The sequence below is a fragment of the Camelus ferus genome, chromosome X, assembly GCF_009834535.1.
Source record: "Camelus ferus isolate YT-003-E chromosome X, BCGSAC_Cfer_1.0, whole genome shotgun sequence".
Classification (NCBI taxonomy): domain Eukaryota; kingdom Metazoa; phylum Chordata; class Mammalia; order Artiodactyla; family Camelidae; genus Camelus; species Camelus ferus.
Genome location: NC_045732.1, coordinates 76,592,800 through 76,609,171, shown reverse-complemented (window position 1 = coordinate 76,609,171; position 16,372 = coordinate 76,592,800). Strand labels below are relative to the sequence as shown.

Below are 16,372 nucleotides of genomic sequence, written 5' to 3'. Positions count from 1 at the left end.
TGGACATTTAGGTTGCTTCCCTATCTTGACTATTGTAAATAGTGCTGATATGAACATTGGGGTGCATGTATCTTTTCAAATTAGAGTTCCTTCTTCCTTCCAGGTATATGCCCAGGAGTGGGATTGACGGATCAGAGGGTAAGTCTGTTTTCAGTTTCCTGAGGAAATCCTCACACTGCTCTCCATAGTGGCTGCACCAGACTACGTCCCCACCAGCAGTGTAGCAGAGATTCCTTTTCCCCACACCCTCTCCAGTATTTATTGTCAAACATTTTTAAAATGCAGTGTGCTGGCCCATAGCGGGTATGCCAGAGAAAGTAATGGTCAGAATGGACTTACATTTTTTGCAGGGTTTTCCACAGAAGGCATGCCCTGAAGGGCAAGCTCCTATAGCCAAGGCAAGGCCATCCCTCTCTTCAGGAGGCCATTAGGCAGAGAATTGCTCTATGGGTACCCTAGTCAGAGACCATCCTGCCAGCCCTTTACTTCTGCTGGGTACCAGCTCCTAATCCAGCGTGGGGACAGGTAGTGCACCTCTCTAATACCAAGCCTGGGCAACCCATGGGAAGTCTCACAGAGGAGCTAAACAAGAGGCGGCAGAAGCACCCCCTCCCCTCCCCCCAGCTATGAAGGAGTCCCTCCCCTCCCCCACTTGTCCATGGGGAAGGTGAAGGCTTGTTGGGAGAAAGGCTGGGCTCATGCTTGAGCACTTAGGCAAGGCCAGGGCAGCTTGGTAGGGAAAGAGCATCAAAGGGACAGATGTTCCGGGGGCCTGGCACGAGGCACCGACCCTACAACAGCCACCCCCCTCCCCCCGCCTCCTGGTGCCCCCGCTGCCTTGGAGGCCAGCATAGAGCAGCTCGGGCTTCAGTTCCTTGCAGGAGGCCTCTGGAGATAAGGCAGACAGGCAGGTCTGGGAGCAGCCCAGCGGGCACAGTGCAGGCCCGGGTAGAGGGTCATTGGCCAGGGCCAAGGCCAGGGCTCCACCTTTCACCTTTGCTCACCTAGCCCAGGAGGCATTTCTCCAGGGGCCCCTGCCTTGTTTGTTTGCATCTCAGCTAAATTGCTCTCCAGGGTGAACCTTTGTTTCACAACATATTTTCAACCAGCCTTTTGCTGCAAACATGTCTGCATCAGCTCATGCACAGGCACAGCCAAGTCCCAGAGGCCCGGCCTCGCCCCGCCCTGGAGCAGCCTTCCCTTCTTCAGAGCTTTCCTGCGTGGCCCGGTTGGAGCAAAAGAAAGGGCAAAAAGCAGCCTCAGGAGAGGCACTCAAGGGCATGGGAGTAGAGGGGTGGTCTGCAGAGGTGGCCCAGGCTTCCCCCTAGCCCTCGGGTGGCTCTGGGCCTCCAGGGCCCACTTGGAGGATTCAGGGAGGCTCCAGGTTCTCCCTGGGCTTCTTGGCCCTCCTGACTAGAAGCACTTGGGTCTGGGCACTGCTCCCTCCCCACTCTGCAGGGGGCCTTCCTCTGGCCCCCATTTTCTCTCTGCTCTGGCCAGAGAGGGAATCTTCCAACTGTTTCTTCACCACATGTCCTTGTCTCTGCTCTCAGCAGAGCCCAAGCTCCAGCAGCCATGTGTGTGGGACTGCACAGGGATGACAGGGGGCCCACACCATGCTCTCAGAAGTGTTTCAGGCCCCAGACTGTCAGCAGAGGAAGACTCTTCCCATTTGATGGGGCCCAATGAGGGCCATAAGTGGGCGGTGCAGGGGCAGAGCAGGCTCTAGGAGTCAAGTCTTTCTCCGTTCCCCATCCCCCATCCCTGCGCGTCTCTCTCTTTCTCTCTCTCTCTCACACACACACACATTCACTCACAGAGTCATGTTTATTTTATATCTAATGACTAACATACTCCCTCACCTTTATAGATGGAGAAGACTTGGCAGACTTGGGGGATTGGGTAAGGACCAGTTCACCACTAAAGCCAACGATGGTGTAATGACCTGGCCCCTGCTCCAGCCCCCACCCCTGAAAGATGTGTGTCTCTCCCTGGGTCCCAGGGAAAAGGAAGCTGACCTTACAAATGCCTTCTGCAGCCCAGCGTCTCTGCCCTGAGGCCAGGCCCCAAGCAGTGACACTTCTGCCCTCTCAGGCCAAGTCCCACTGCCCAACCCAGCAATCTGCCCTATATGAGGTGAACATAACAGGGCTGTAGACTCGGAGGAGAAGAGTCCAAAACCCCTCTGTGTGGCCTCCCATCCAGCCTCCAGAGCTGAGTCAGGGACCTGTCCCCTAGCTAGGCTGTAGGAGGCAGGCCGAGCCCTCAGCTGGGACTCAGGAGGACCCATACCAAACCAGCCCTGTCAGTCTTGCTGGATGACCCCAGGGCCATGATCCCCCTCTCTGTGACTCAATTTCCTCCTGGGAAAGTGGAAAAGTTTCTGGTCTTGTCTAAGAGGAGATTTCCTTTGATTGAGTCCTTGCAGTGCCTGACCTGGACAAGCTGCTGCAGAACCACTTCCCCAGGAGTGCTCGCTGGCGGGAGCCCAACAGGGAGGACCTGGCCAAACCCTGCCCCTAAGGAGGGTCCTTGCCTGGGCTGAGGATGGTGGGGAGGAAGGGGCAGAGGCAGGGAGAGAGCCAGGGTCTTTATCCAGAGGGACTGTTCCCCATGAGTCCTGGATGCAAGAAGCTCAGCCACCAGGGTTTGCTGCTATCACTTAACTTTTATTGAGAGCATTATCTGTGCAGAGCCCTGTGCATAATATTGAAGAAAAATGGGGAAAATGCAGCCAAGCCCCTGCAACAGAGGATGGAACAGAACGGACACTGAGGGCCCAGAGGCCAAGTCTAGCTCCAACATAGTCACCGTGGAGCCCTGACAGGCAAGCAGGAAGCACCTACCACTGGTGTTATTGTGTGGACTGGATGCCACCCTCCTCGCCCTCCAGAGGGGCTGCATCTCAGCCCATCCAGACCTTTGGAATGCCACACTTCCCTCACACCTCCCAGCCACCAGGGCCTCCCTCAGGCAGAGTTGGAAAATGGCTCTGATGCTGCCAAAGGCTGCTGAGAGTTGGAAGGAGGATGGGCAGGGGCGGCTAAGGGAGCGAAGGGAAGAAGGGGAGGAGCGGAGGGCTCCAGCTGCACAGTAGGGCGGCCTGAAGCATCACTGGCGCATCCACAGCCACAGGTTGGCGATGCAGACAGACACCAGCATGGTGAAGAACAGGGCTTCCCTGTGGCGCCAGGTGGCATCCTGGTCCTCCAGCGCGCGCAGACGCTCAGTGATCACCTGCAGCTGCAAAGAGATGAGAGCTGGTTGGTGGGCAAGGCTCTTCTGGGGAAGCCCACGGCACATCAGTGGGGGAAAAGTATGACATTAGAATGGGGAGGGGCTTTGCTGTCCTTTGGCGGGTCACAGTGTCCCTAGGTGAGAAGCAAACAGAGCAGCAGTGGAGACCAGGGGCTTGGGGCAGGACTGGTGGGACCTGAGCGCTGGCATGCCTGTGTTCCCAGGCCCCATGACCTTGCCGCCACCATGGCGTTCTTCTGGTTGTCTGAAAGAAGCCAGCCCATCCCAGCTGTGCCAGCAGGACCCAGAGAAGGGCACTTCAGTCTTGGGGCGGGCTGCCATGGGGGTAGCAGCAGCACCAGAGTGATGACCCCAGTGTAGGGTGACACTCAGGGGCCAGAAAGGACCATGAGGAGAGGTGCTCCTCCATGCCCATGCCTGCTGGGGTCTCTTCCTGAGAAGACATGCACTTGGTATGAAAGAAGGTGACCCCTGGCTCCATCCAGTCTCTTCTCACTACTCTGCTCTCTCTACATAGACTTCTATCGTCTTCTGTTCCCCCCTCCTCTGCTTTTTCTCTTCCCCTACTCCCCTTATCTCAGGGAGAGAGGCAGCATTGATGGGACAGAGGAGCCAAGAGGACTGGGAGGAAGGGGAGGCGAGCCTGACCTCGCCTCCGCCACTAGAAGGAAAGAGGACTAGAAAGGCTGTGCATCCTCAAGGTGGATGGCCTCATCACTGTTGATGCCCATGCAAGCCAAGGCCCCACAATTGTGCCTCCACCCTCCAAGTGTATCCCTGGCACATCAGACACTCACCTGTCTTCTCATGACTTCCATCTCCAGCCCAGTGAGCTCTTCCAGGCCAATCTCAGCAATCATATCTGCCTCTGGGTTGCTGGGAAGTAAGAAAAGAGAGAGTCAGAGTTTCTGGTGGTCCCAGGTTGGGCCTGCCAGGGAGCACAGTGGGGCCCTGAAGGCAAGCAGGAAAGGTCGGGGGCTTCTCTGGACAGTGAATGGCAGCCTAGAGTCCTTCCTTTCCCTGGTAAGCAGGTCCCATAGCCTGAGAGCTGGGAGCTGGCCCAGCTGCAGAATGCTAGGAGGCCCCAAATGGGTGAGGGGCCAGAAGGCTCAGGGGCTGGGGCGAGGAGGCCACTAAGCCAGCTGCTGACTGCTCCTTCCTGGCCAGTCTAGTTATAGCCCTGGTCTCTGCCCGAAGAGCTCCAGCTTCTCTCCCACAGGGTCCCTGGGATTGTTCTTACCGCTCATGTTGGAACCTTATGTTTTGGAAGCTGCCAGGATACTCCTGGGCATGGGCATCGCCATGGCCGTATTCTCTCAGCATTCTGGTTGTCGGCAGCTGGGGCCCCTAAAGAAGGAAACGGTCCGTCAAAGTAGGCTCCTTGGGCACAGCTGAGTGGCTGGCCCACACTTTGTCTAGGACTAACAGTGCACCCCATCGGGAGTCACTTGGTGCCTGATACTCTGGAATCAGAAGCTGGTGGCCTCAGGGCACCAGAAGAGCCTGGGAAGCCCACCCATGAGCCGCCAGCCACCACCCCACCTGCACCATGCTCCTCAGTAGCTTCTGGCCAACCAGGGTCCCTGTCCTCTGCCAACACTGTCACATGCAGACATCAGCTGAGTCTGAGCCACCATTGAAGGAGAAAGGAAAACCTCCATTGCAGAACCAAGGAAATCAAGGCCTAGTCAGGTGACCACACTTCTGAAGGACACACAGTAAGAGTCAGAGCTCAGGATAGAACGCTTGCTACTGGAAAACCAGAGCCTCCTTTTCCAGGGGAGCCCAATCATCCCCACTGCCTTCATTTTTATCTATCTGCTAGCGGCTCCCTGGAGCAGGGGTCCTTGGCCCGGAGCTTAGGGATCAGGGGTGTGTTGGAGAGCCAGTATGGGCCAGGGGAGCAGAACATGCTAAAGCTGCCTAGGTTCACATCACAAGATGAGCTATTTCACAAGCTGCTCCTTTAACACGAGTTTACCACGTGCTGAGACCGTGCCCTCCTCCACGCCCTTAGCAACAACAAGTCATTACATCTCATTAAGACCCTTTGAAAGGCGGATTCCTGTCACCCCATTTTGAAAGATATGGTGGCTCAGAAACAGTTGCGGAGCAGACAGGGAGCAGCGGAGGAGGGCGCCCTCTTCCCAGCAGCACTCAGACAAGACTCAGCCCCAGAGTCCATGGGACCACTGGGGTGGTCTTGAGGACTGGGGTGGAAAACAGGGACATTAACTGAAGGTCTGGACATAGAACAGTCATCCTGCCCTCTCATCCCACCTGGCTCATAGCCAGGCACTGACCTCAAACCTAAGCCTGAACTAAATGAGTGGGAAAGCGGAGGTGGTAGCAACGCAGAGGAGAAGACTCTTAATTCCTATGTTTAAGGATGCCCAGCAGGACAGCTGAAGTAGAACCGGCCATCTGGCAGGCCTGAGACTCAGAGTTCTGGGCTGCTTCTTCCATTTACCCCATTCTTTAAAAAAAATAGACAACCAAGGCTCACCTATCACCTGAGAAAGACCCGCAGCCTTGCTCTGTCCTTAAGACAACATTGAACTGCAAGGTGGAACAATTTCTGTCTAAAGGGTTTTCATAGGAACATTGCCACCATGCTCCATTTGTTGTAATAGGGAAATTTTTTGCCTCAAAAGTGCACACAGATACTAGTGTGTTTATTTTTTTTTCTTTCTTTCTTTCTGTTTTAGGGAACAGTAGTACTTCACAATCATACTATTTTCTTGTATTCTTCCCCCTCCTCCTTGTCTTCCTCTTTCTCTTCTCCTTCCCTTCCTCCTCCTCCTGCTACCCATGTCCCCCTCCCCTCCACCCCCTCCACCCCCTCCTCCTCTTCCTTCTTCCTCAAGATACCGCAAAAATAACATTAAAAGGACAGTGGGTGTCAAGAAGACTCCCAGACTATAAAAGAGGAATTTGGTGGAGAGTTTCTTCTACAACAATTTCCACACTATCCTCTTGATTTTCCTATGATTGGGGTCAGAAAGACAAAAAGCTTTTTGAGAGAGTTGAAGGCAAAATAAAGATGAGTGACTGGTGGCTGGTGGCTGGGGTTTGTTTGTTCGTTTATTTGAGATAACATATTTTGTTATTAACTCATCAATGTAAGAAGAATTAATTTAGCAACATCTGCAATTTGATGACAGCTTGTGATCACCCATCATAAGACAGGTCTAACTGTCCAAAGAAAATTGTCTTGTTGCTCTTTTGTTCTTCATTTTAGAAACTGTCTGCTTGGAATTATACACATCATAAAAGGTAAACTTTTTAAATACACTTGGAGATTAGGAAAATCAATGAAAGGCAACAACTCCCAACTTTTTTCTTGTAATTATTTCATAAAATGTTGTTTTTATTTTCATGTACTTTTTAAGCCACACTACTTTTTTACCCCCAAATCAGCAGAACAATATTATGAATTATTTTGTCCTTTCGTGTTGTGGTTCTCTCAGAGGCAATAACAGCTCTGTTACCTTTTTTACTCAAAAATAAACAATGGATAAATAGAATTGATAAATTAAATTTCTTAATTCTAAATGTCTAAATTTAATTTCTAAATTCAATATAATGATTTTATTTTTTAAAAGTGTACTCCTGTGGTCTTAAGAGCTAGATTTAATAAATAAAGAGAGATTAATTAAGTGCCCCCAGCACCTGCCACCTCAGTCTCAGGGCATGGGTGGCTAGCTGGAGCCCGACTTGCTGGAGCAACTTGACTTGGCTTCAGCCTTTGAACACATGAAGCTAATTCAATATTTCTGGCTTATTTTCATCCCCAGGAGGTTTCTGACCTGGGAGTTCTTTTTGTCTATATTCATTGGGACTAGAGTCATTTCAGCATTTATTGTAACCCATTCCCTAGAATAGTTAGGTCTCCTTCCTTTCCAACTGGGTTGAGTTTCCCAGCAACTTTTGCAACAGTATAGCCAATGTTTCTAAAGTGTGCCTTCATCCACGAATGTAGCTAACAGACTCGGCCATGGAACTATCAGACTCAAGTGACTCCCTAGAACAGCCAGTTCTCCCTCCTCCCCAAAATGGCTGCCTCCTCCAGTATCTTATGCAACAATGTGGCCACCAGTTTCTCTAGAACATTCCTTCACACAGTGAACGTAGGTGAAAGGATTCAGTGCAGAACAATAGGACTCGGGTGGTTTCCTATAATATCAGGTCTCCCTCTTTCTCCAACCAGGTTGCTTTTCCCCAGTAAGCTTTGCAACAGTATAACAACCATGTTTCTAAAACATTCCCTCACCCAAAATGAATGTAGCTTAAAAGATTGGCTACATAATGACAGAACTCAAGGACTCACATGATTTCCTAGAACAGTTAAGTCTCCCTCCTCTCCAAAATGGCTGCCTTTTCCCAGTATCCTTTGCAACAGTAGAGCCACCATTTTTTCCAAGAACATTCCATCACTTATATTGAGTATAGCTTAAAGGATCAGCTACAAAATGGTCAGATGCAACTGACTGGATTTCCTAATAGCCAGGGTGCATAGGAACCTCACTTGCCTTACTTTTGTCCCAGTCCTGAGATATAGATATAGATATAGATATAGATTATGTATATCTATTTCTAAATTTATATATACTTATACATATTTATGCTTATATTTTATATAGTTCTATGTAGAAATATATGTTCATATATACCAATAGATATAAAATTTAGACATGCAGAGAAAATATAGGTAATAGCTATACATAGATAGACATAAACATAGGTACATTTTTTTTTTAATAAAGAAAAGTGTCATTTTATGCACACTAGAGTTTTGCAGAGTAAAGTGTATATGTACTCCCCAAGCAATATGTGCTTCAGGCATTTTGGACTCCGAGGTTAAACTCCCAACCCAACAAAGGATGGCACTAACCTCTTGCCAAACTTTGCTACCCTTATTGCCTGCCTACTACACAGGAGCTTCTTCCTTCCCCCAAGTGAACATCTGGCCCTGTTTGGTCTGCCGTGTTCAGACTAGAGCCCCTACAGCCGGTACTCCCAAGCCAAACCCAGCCACCAGGTGCCAAAGGCCCCATACAGTACCACTATCTTGGACCAGCTAGCCATCATATTCCAAACTGGCTGGCCTGCAGCAGAGCCAACAGCCTTTGGATCCAACTTCTGTTGCCGCTGGAAAGCACCCAAGTAGCGGGATCCATGTTCCATCATTTCTAGGGAGAAGAACAGAGTCCCCAGGAACACCCACAGAGGCTGTACCAAGACTTCATGGGTACAGGTCACACCAGAAAAAGGATGGGGTCCCCCAACTTCTTAGGAATCACTCAGCACCCATTCACTGATGTCTACTGGCCAATCTCAGGTCTCAAGTTGTTCATCTATTCAAAATTTATCAAGTGTTTTTTGAGGACCAAGCTCAGGGCTAGGTTACTGAAGAGAGAACAATGACCAAGAGACAAGATTGTAGCAATCAAGGAACTGACAGTGTGTATAGGGAGAAGGGTGGGGGGCAGAAAATAATCCATCAGTGTAGATTCAGACTGAGAGATGCATACTCCCAAGACAATCAAAACAGGGCAACAAGACAGGATGGAGAGGCTTTTCCTAGAAAAGTCAGAAGGAAAAAAAAAGCATTGAGACAGAGACCTGAAAGAGAAAAAGAGCCCCGCCATGGAAAATCTAAAGCAAGAGTATTCCAGGCAGAGGGAACACATGTGAGGAAGACCTAGTATTGGGATGTTATAAGTACAGGTATAAATGCAGTGTGGTGTGGGTCACCATGCCACAGCATGAAATATATTGAGGAGCTGACCTTGACTAGATCTTACAGACCATGATAAGGTGTTTGGATTTTACTCTAAAGGGTAGGAGAAGACATTGGAGGGTTAGGAGAGATAATTGATTGGATTGATTTTATAAACTGAGCTCTCTAAATGTTTTGCAATAGACACAGTGGGGGCTTGGATTGTAGGGGAGGGGAAACAGGCTGCAAATTCTCACTTCATCGGTCCCTTTCCCTCCAGCTCCTCTGTCACTCAAGCCACAAATATATGTGCATGCACACCAAGACAGACACGCATACATACTCACATATACACGCAAACACATACATTCATGTGAGTGTCTGCCCAACCACACCCTCACATTTTCCAACACACATGAACAGGTGCAGACACCCAAGGGAAGGGACATTTCAGGAGATCCTCACCTGCCTTCACCAGGTGCTCTTGGCTAGGCCCTTGGCTTCCAGGATCCAGCTCCTCGGCCACAGACATTTCTATGTCCTCCTTGATGCTGGGGGGAGCTCCTGACATCACAACCAGTTCTTCACTTGTAAGCTGTGGCCAAGAATGCACAGGGAGCAGGGCCCAGAGGAGGCACTTGGAAAATCAGCACTTTGAGAGGTAGAAACTCAAGGAAGATATATCTGAACGTGGAGGTGGAGCCACACTCCCTGGCTGGGCTCAGGCCTTGGACGAGCACCTTCTGTTCCTGTTGTATCTTGTTGGCTGGGTTCGAGGCCTTCTCCCCTGCTACTCTGTAAGCAACTTAAGAGAAGAGATAAGGCGCAGAAGCTTTGCCTGTAAGAACTGCCCTTGCTCTCAGGTCACCTGACTTGGCCCCACTGGGGACCTGGTAGGTCCACTCTGCATCATTTCTGGCTAGAAGCAGGGACTGGCACAGGACCCCAGAATCACTCAGGGGCTGAAGCAAGGTTAGACCCAGGCCTGTCAAGGCTTCCGCAAAGCCAGCTCTGGCCACAGTGCCCCTCAGAAGGCATCCTCTGCAGAGCACACCCTGCCTCCTCCAATCCAGAGTTCCCTAACAGGGGAGAGGGCCTTTTGATGCCCTCTGTCAGCCTGGACAGGAACCATGAGAATCAAAGGAAGGAAGGGCAGGAGAGGAGGGTCCTGTCTACAACCACTGGAGCCCCCAGCACCCACAGGCCCTACACTCCCTGCTCTAGGTCCAAATTCTCCCTCACATTCCCTACTGATTAGACCAATGTGAGGATCAGGTTTATGTGTCTCCTTGGTTAGCCGAAGGTCCCCAGTTATTCCATCTAACACTAGTCTGGGTATTCCTATCAAGGTGTTTTGTAGCTGTTGTTAACATGTACAATCAATGTACTTTAAGTCAAAGAAATTACTAATCCTCAATGATGTGGGTGGGCCTCAACCAATCAGTTGAAGGTTTAAAGAGCAAAGACTGAGGTTTCCCAGAGAAACTCTGCTCAAGTCTACAGCATCAACTCCCCCTAGGATGCCAACCTGCTGGCCTTCCCTGCAAATTTTGGCCTCACTAACCTCACAATGGCTTGAGCCAATTTTTAAAAATACATGTCTATCTACACAGACATATAGCATATGCACATACAGACCCACACATACATACTATCAGTTCCATTTCTCTGGAGAAGCCTAACTGATACAATCACTGAAGGTGAACCCTGAGCTCTTGGGAACAGTCCCAGAGCCCCTGGGGAGAGAGGAGGCTATTTGTAAAAGAAACCAGAGCACAGCTGGGGCCAGGTGGGAGGGAGAGGAGGAAGAGGGAGGGGAAGAGGAAGGGAGAAAGGAAAGGGCAAGGGAGAGGAAAGAGAGGGTTTGGCTTGCTTAGAGATGGTGGCACGATCTGGGCTGCCTGACCCCCTCCCTGGCCCCACATGTCCAGCACTGGGAATAAGCTCTCCGGAGCAGAGCTGACATAGTCCCTGCCTGTATTCTTAAGGGCCTGGGGGGAAGCCCTTTCGAACTCCAGTGGAGCAGCTGCAGTGAAATTTGAGCTTTCTGGAGGGCCACCTTAGGAGCAGAGAAGTGGGCTTTGTGGGACTCAGGAGCCTGGGAAGCAGGAACCATGGGTTTCTGCCCAGCCAGGGTTGCCAGACTGAAATTGCATTTCAAATGAACAACAAATAATTTTTTGGTATAATTATGCTCTATGCAACATTTGGGACATACATATACTGAATAATTAATCATGGTTTATCTAACACTCGCATTTAAGTGGTTACCCTGTATTTTACCTGACAACCCTATACCCTGCCCATCCTCCCCACGATCTCAAGATTTGACCTTGTGCAAGTCTTTCCTTTCTTTGGGCTTCAGTCTCCTCACTGGATGATAGAGCTAATGATCCCCTCCCTACGGGGTGGCTGAACGTGAGAGCAGTCAAGTCCGCAGAGCTTTGTGGATATGGGCCCAGGCAGGACCTTGCACGACTGACCTCAGATCAGATTCCCCTCTGACTGCCAACTGGCCTTGACCAGTTGGGGCTTCCTGGGCACAAGGGCACTGAGTCCAGGTGCATGCTGAAACACTGCCCCCTGGTGGCAAAGGACCCTACCACCTAAAGCCAAGCAGAGAGGGTGGAGAGACTTCCTTCCCAATCCCTGGGTCCCTAAAGCCACCCAGAAACCCTGGCATTTCACCACTTCAGTATGTCTGCCTCTCTTGGATTGGGCACCAAGGAAGGCTGGGCCATGGGAGACTGAATTTTCTGTGCCTTTGAAATTGTCACTTGACATGTCTCTCTAACATGCTAACCTTTTCTCTCCAACAGCATAATTTCTTTCTGAAATCACCCCAAACTCTCACTTTGAACACCAAAAATCCCCCACTGTCTAGTGTGACAAACTCGGGGGCCCGAAGGACTAGGGCACCTGGGGTACAGAGAGATCTTCCAAGGCTTATGGGAGGCAGGAGGATGGTCCCCGGCCAAGTGTGGGTGCGGGGCTGCAGAGGCCTAGACAAGAGGGCCAGGGAGCCCGGAGGTCTTCCCAAGCCAAAGGTTACACAAATGACTCTGGGAGCTGGGTGGAGGGGAGCAGGGAACGTCTGGCTTAGCTGTGTGTATGTGTTCATAGTGTTTTACACAAATGAGATCATACATTTGAGGCACGTTCTGTTCTGCAACTTACTTGCTTTAAGTGAACAGTGTGCCTCGGGGCTCTCCCATGTCAGGACAAATCCACCTCCTGGCTTTTGAACGCAGCACAGCATTTGTGCTGCAGCGCTGCTTATTGGCATGCTCGTGGACATTCAGGCTGTCTAGAGCCTTTGCTTTCATAAACAACGCAGCAGCGAGGAGTCTTCGGCATGCCTCTTTGCACACAAGTGTAAATGTTTTTGTAGAGCAGGTGCCTAGAAGGGGAATCGTGGGATTCTAGGGTATGTGTGCTGGCAGTTTTCACCAGTGCTGACAGTGTCCCCTCCAAAGAGGCTGCACCAAATGGGACCCCACCAAGGGGAAGAAAGTGCTGGTTTCTTCACAGCTTTATCAGTGGAAGCTATGATGAAACGTTCTAAAAGGCATCATCATGATGGGTGAGAAATGGTATCCATCTCATTGTTGCTTTAATTTATATTGCTTTAATTATGAATAAACCTAAGCAGTTTTTCATGTTTATTGATCTTCTGGATTTCTTTCCCATGAACTGTCTGCTGGAGGGCTTGGATGTTTATTAAAATAAGAGCTATTTTATTAACAGAAAGGGTTGGAGGCGAAAGCTCTTCCTCCCTTCAAGCTAAGCGACTCCGAAGAAAACATGTCATCTTTTTCCCTAAAGGTAATTGTTAGCATACAGCCTCCATTGGGGACTAAACAAACCCAGTTAATTGTATCCAAGTTTGTGCTGAAATCTAGAGGGCACCTAGTCCCTCCACCTCCGCCTCCCAGAGCAAGTGTTCAACTTGGGCCGTTGCCTGCCTCTCTGTCTGTCTTCCCTCATTTTATGTCTGTCTGTCTCTCTACCTGCCCAACCACCAGCCTCAACCAATGCCTTAAAACCACTGGCATCTCCCAGCTGTTCAGCCAGCCATGTACTCTACTCGGATTCCTGACTGGCTTGGGGGTCTGACAGCCACATCTGCTACCTGCTCCCAACTCACTTGCAAACACAAGTGGGAAGTGGTGGGAACCCAGGCACGGGGTCAGTACACCTGGGAGTGACTCCTAGCTCTGACCCTGGGTCATCTTAGGCAAATTGTTTCTTTTGCTCTGAGCCTCAGTTTCCCATCTTCACATGGAAGATTGGGCTACAATCCAGTTTCAAACTGTATTTTATGGTTTCAGGGAAATGTGTCGGGGTTATTCCAGCATCTCTCCACCCAGAGCAGTGCTGCTTTCAGCATGTCCTTATATTAGGCTTCTATGGAAGAAGCCATTCAAAGTCAACAGGCGTGATGGCCTGCTGCCTGCCAGCTCTGCTCGGAGCCCAGTTGCAGGCAGCTACAGTCGCAAGCCTGATTTTGGCTGCAAACCCAGATCTTCCAGGCATCTGGGAGCTTCCTCTCAACTTGCTAATGAAACTTACGAACCTGTAAACAAGTCTGCTTCCTGCTTCTGGAAGCAGCTGGTACTGAGGTCATCCCTGGATCCCCAGGGGCCTCCCCAAGCCAGAGGGGAAAGGGGAAGGGGACTCGCAGATCCTTGCAGCTGTCCGTCCATGCCTTAAAAAGACAGGAAGGACAGAAGAGCAAACTTCACGGACTGCAGCTGGCCTCAGGAAGGAGGGCCACCTCATCAGCAGAGAGAGGGAACTAAGTGGCAGGACCACCTGGGGCTGCCCCAGGGACCCGCCCCCAAGGGGGCAGGGCCATCAGCAGGAGGTTACAGAGCACTTCAATTTGCAAACGTGGGCTCCTGTCACTCAGTTTGGTTGTGTTGAATCAAGACTGCCTGGGTGCCAGGTGCTGGGGATAAGGACCAGGTCCCTGTCCTCACGGAGCTCCTGCTCTAGACAGCAGATAGAAGCAGACAGACCAGAAATTTATGGGTCTGTGGGGACAGTAGCATGGGGTTGTCGTGTGGCGGTCCTGCCCTTAATCCTGCCACATTCTGCCTCCCTGGGAATGTGGTAGGTGATCCCTAGAGTTCTGTCAACCTAAGAAAAATGTCCTGATGGCTGTCCTGGCACCTCTAGCCTCTGGCTACCCACTTCAGGGACAGCTTGCTGTCTCCCTAGGGGGCTCAGATAGGTAGAAAAGTTCTTCTCTACTTTGGGTGGAAATGCTGCTTACAGCCCCAGAATTCTGGTCCAGACTGGGGAGAGCAGTTCTAGTAGAAGTGAGTTAAAGCCACTGACACAAGCCCCAGCTTTGGCTGACAAACCTGTGGGCAGAGCCCTGCTGCTGAGATGCTACGTGCCTCAGGGTCCCTTCAGATCAGCTCCTAAGTGGTGACCCTGCCAGAGGGCCAGCTGCCTGAACAACTCAGGAGGAGCTTTGGTGAGTTGAGGATAATTGTTGCTGGCTGATTACCCAAGGGGTAATTCGGGACTGCCCTGCATGTGGTGAAGACGCTCGCTCTCTGCCTCCTGGTTTAGCCAGCTGCTGTCCACACTGCCCCTTCTTCCTTCTTGTCTCTCTGCTGGCCCAAGAATCCATTCCACCAGAAGCTAGCAACAGATTTAGAAACCCAGAGGGGCATAGGTACCTACCTATCAGTCAGCTTTGCCTCTGGTCCAGGGAACCCCCGTAGTGGCTGGTTCCCCAGGGAGGGGGGTGGACAACGTGACCTCGCAGAGGCTTGTGGGGTGACTCCAAAGATCATAATGCATCTGCTTTCAATTGTTCCCATGTCCAGTGATGGAAATGTGATGTGTATATAAAATTCAGGAGAATCAGAGGCCAAAGGAAAATGGCCAACATTAAGGAAGAGGCAGGAAAAGTGCTGCAAAGGCCCGGGGTGTCAGTCAGTTCACTTAACAATTCAGTGGCAGGGCTTCGGTGAGAACCGGTGTCCTCAAACTGGCGGTCCAGGGTCTTTGCTAGAACAGGAGGAGGTCCCAGGGAGGAGATGGCTCAAGAGAGTCCCAGCAAACATCTTCTAGCCCCTGTCCCACTCTGCCCTGCCCTTGACTCTCGGAAGGCAGAGCCAGCAAGCAGGTCATAACACTAATAGTATGCATAACACATCAGGGGTGGGTCAGAGCCGAGGCTCTACGGTCCAGCTGCTCTCCTCCTCCTGCCGTGCGGTTGGAGTCCTGGCTCCCCACTTAGTGGCAGTGTGACCCGAGGCCATGTGCCCCAGCAACCTCACCTGAAAATAGCGGAGAAGGGGTCGTGGAAAGTAAATCCCTCAGCTCCCAGCAGAGTTAGTGCTCAAAGGTGGCGCTGCTCGGCTTTGCCCTGTCCACAAGGCCTTTGTTCGTTGCAAAGGATGAACTGTCCATGCTGTTGGCAGGGCTGGTGGCCCTTGTGCTTGGGCCCCGGCTGCAGCTCTACCAGTGATCTAAACCTGCACCCCCCTGGGCCTTCGGCTCCTCCCCTTGCCAGGCTGATGTTCGTCAGCATGGAAACACCAGCACATCTTTCTCAGCACGGAGATAGCAGTTCCACAGGGACGTGCTGGCTTTGCTGACTTCTGTCTCCCCTGCACTTAGTGCGCTGCCTGACTTGTGGGAGAAACTCAAGTGTTGAATAAAAATGACCAGATTGTTAAAACAAAAAAAACTTCCTGAGGCCAAGGCCATGAGTGGCCTCCTGACAGCTTGATCCAATGAACGCACTTGACCCTTCATCTTACTTGACTTCTTGGAAGCATTTCATACCCTTGTCCTCTCTATTCTCCTAGAAACACCCTCCTTCCATGGTTTCCAGGACTCTCTACTCCCATGGTTTCCCCCACCTGTCTGACCTCTCTCCTGCCTATCCCCAGACTTCATTTTTTGTCTTTGTGGTAACTCAAGCAACTTTGGAACCTCCTGTTTCAACCCCGTCCTCCTTTAGTTCCCTTCAGACACACTTCACACCGTACACTCAACATGCTCCTTCCAACCCACTCTTCCTCTTGTGTGACTCTTCCCAGAGAGTGGTCCCACCACCTAGCTCACTGTCTGAGTCCCCAAAGCTGAAAGTCCTGTGGGACTCCTCCCCACCCCTTCCTACCCAGTCACTCTGTGTGGCTCTGGTCCCTCTGTGATCGTTAATTTTGTGTGTCAACTGGACTGGGCCACAGGGTACACAGATATTTAGTTAAATATTGTTTCTGGATGTGTCTGTGAGGGTGTTTCTAGATGAGATCAACATTTTAATGGGCGGACTGAGGAAAGCAGATGGCATATTGCTGGGCATCCTACAATCCATGAAGGGCCTGATTAGAACCAAAAGGCAGAAGAACGAGAAATTGGCAC

The 16,372-nt window shown here is 50.9% G+C and overlaps 2 protein-coding genes across 2 annotated transcripts in view; one reads left to right on the top strand and one right to left on the bottom strand.

Annotated features, from left to right (window-relative positions):
• Positions 1–2,648: 2,648 nt before the first annotated feature.
• On the bottom strand, positions 2,649–9,695 carry FATE1 (fetal and adult testis expressed 1). Its single transcript, XM_006183781.3, has 5 exons — positions 9,446–9,695; positions 8,323–8,450; positions 4,499–4,605; positions 4,056–4,134; positions 2,649–3,243 (listed from the first exon to the last, which is right to left on the bottom strand). The coding sequence occupies exons 1-5, from the start codon at positions 9,549–9,551 to the stop codon at positions 3,112–3,114; spliced, it is 552 nt and encodes a 183-aa protein (XP_006183843.1). The 5' UTR covers positions 9,552–9,695; the 3' UTR covers positions 2,649–3,111.
• Positions 9,696–12,556: 2,861 nt separating this feature from the next.
• GABRA3 (gamma-aminobutyric acid type A receptor subunit alpha3) overlaps positions 12,557–16,372 on the top strand; it is a 38,710-nt gene continuing 34,894 nt past the window's right edge. The window contains exon 1 of the mRNA XM_032474700.1: positions 12,557–12,563. Coding sequence (XP_032330591.1) covers positions 12,557–12,563 — 7 coding nt within the window. The remainder of the gene's footprint in view (positions 12,564–16,372) is intronic.

Coding starts and splice junctions, on each gene's coding strand:
- FATE1 (XM_006183781.3), bottom strand. CDS start 9,551: ATGTCAGGAGCTCCCCCCAGCATCAAGGAGGACATAGAAATGTCTGTG. Junction 4,606..8,322: donor CTAGCTGGTCCAAGATAGTG/GTACTGTATGGG, acceptor TTCCTTCTTTAG/GGGCCCCAGCTGCCGACAAC. Junction 3,244..4,055: donor TGGAAGTCATGAGAAGACAG/GTGAGTGTCTGA, acceptor ATCTCTTTGCAG/CTGCAGGTGATCACTGAGCG.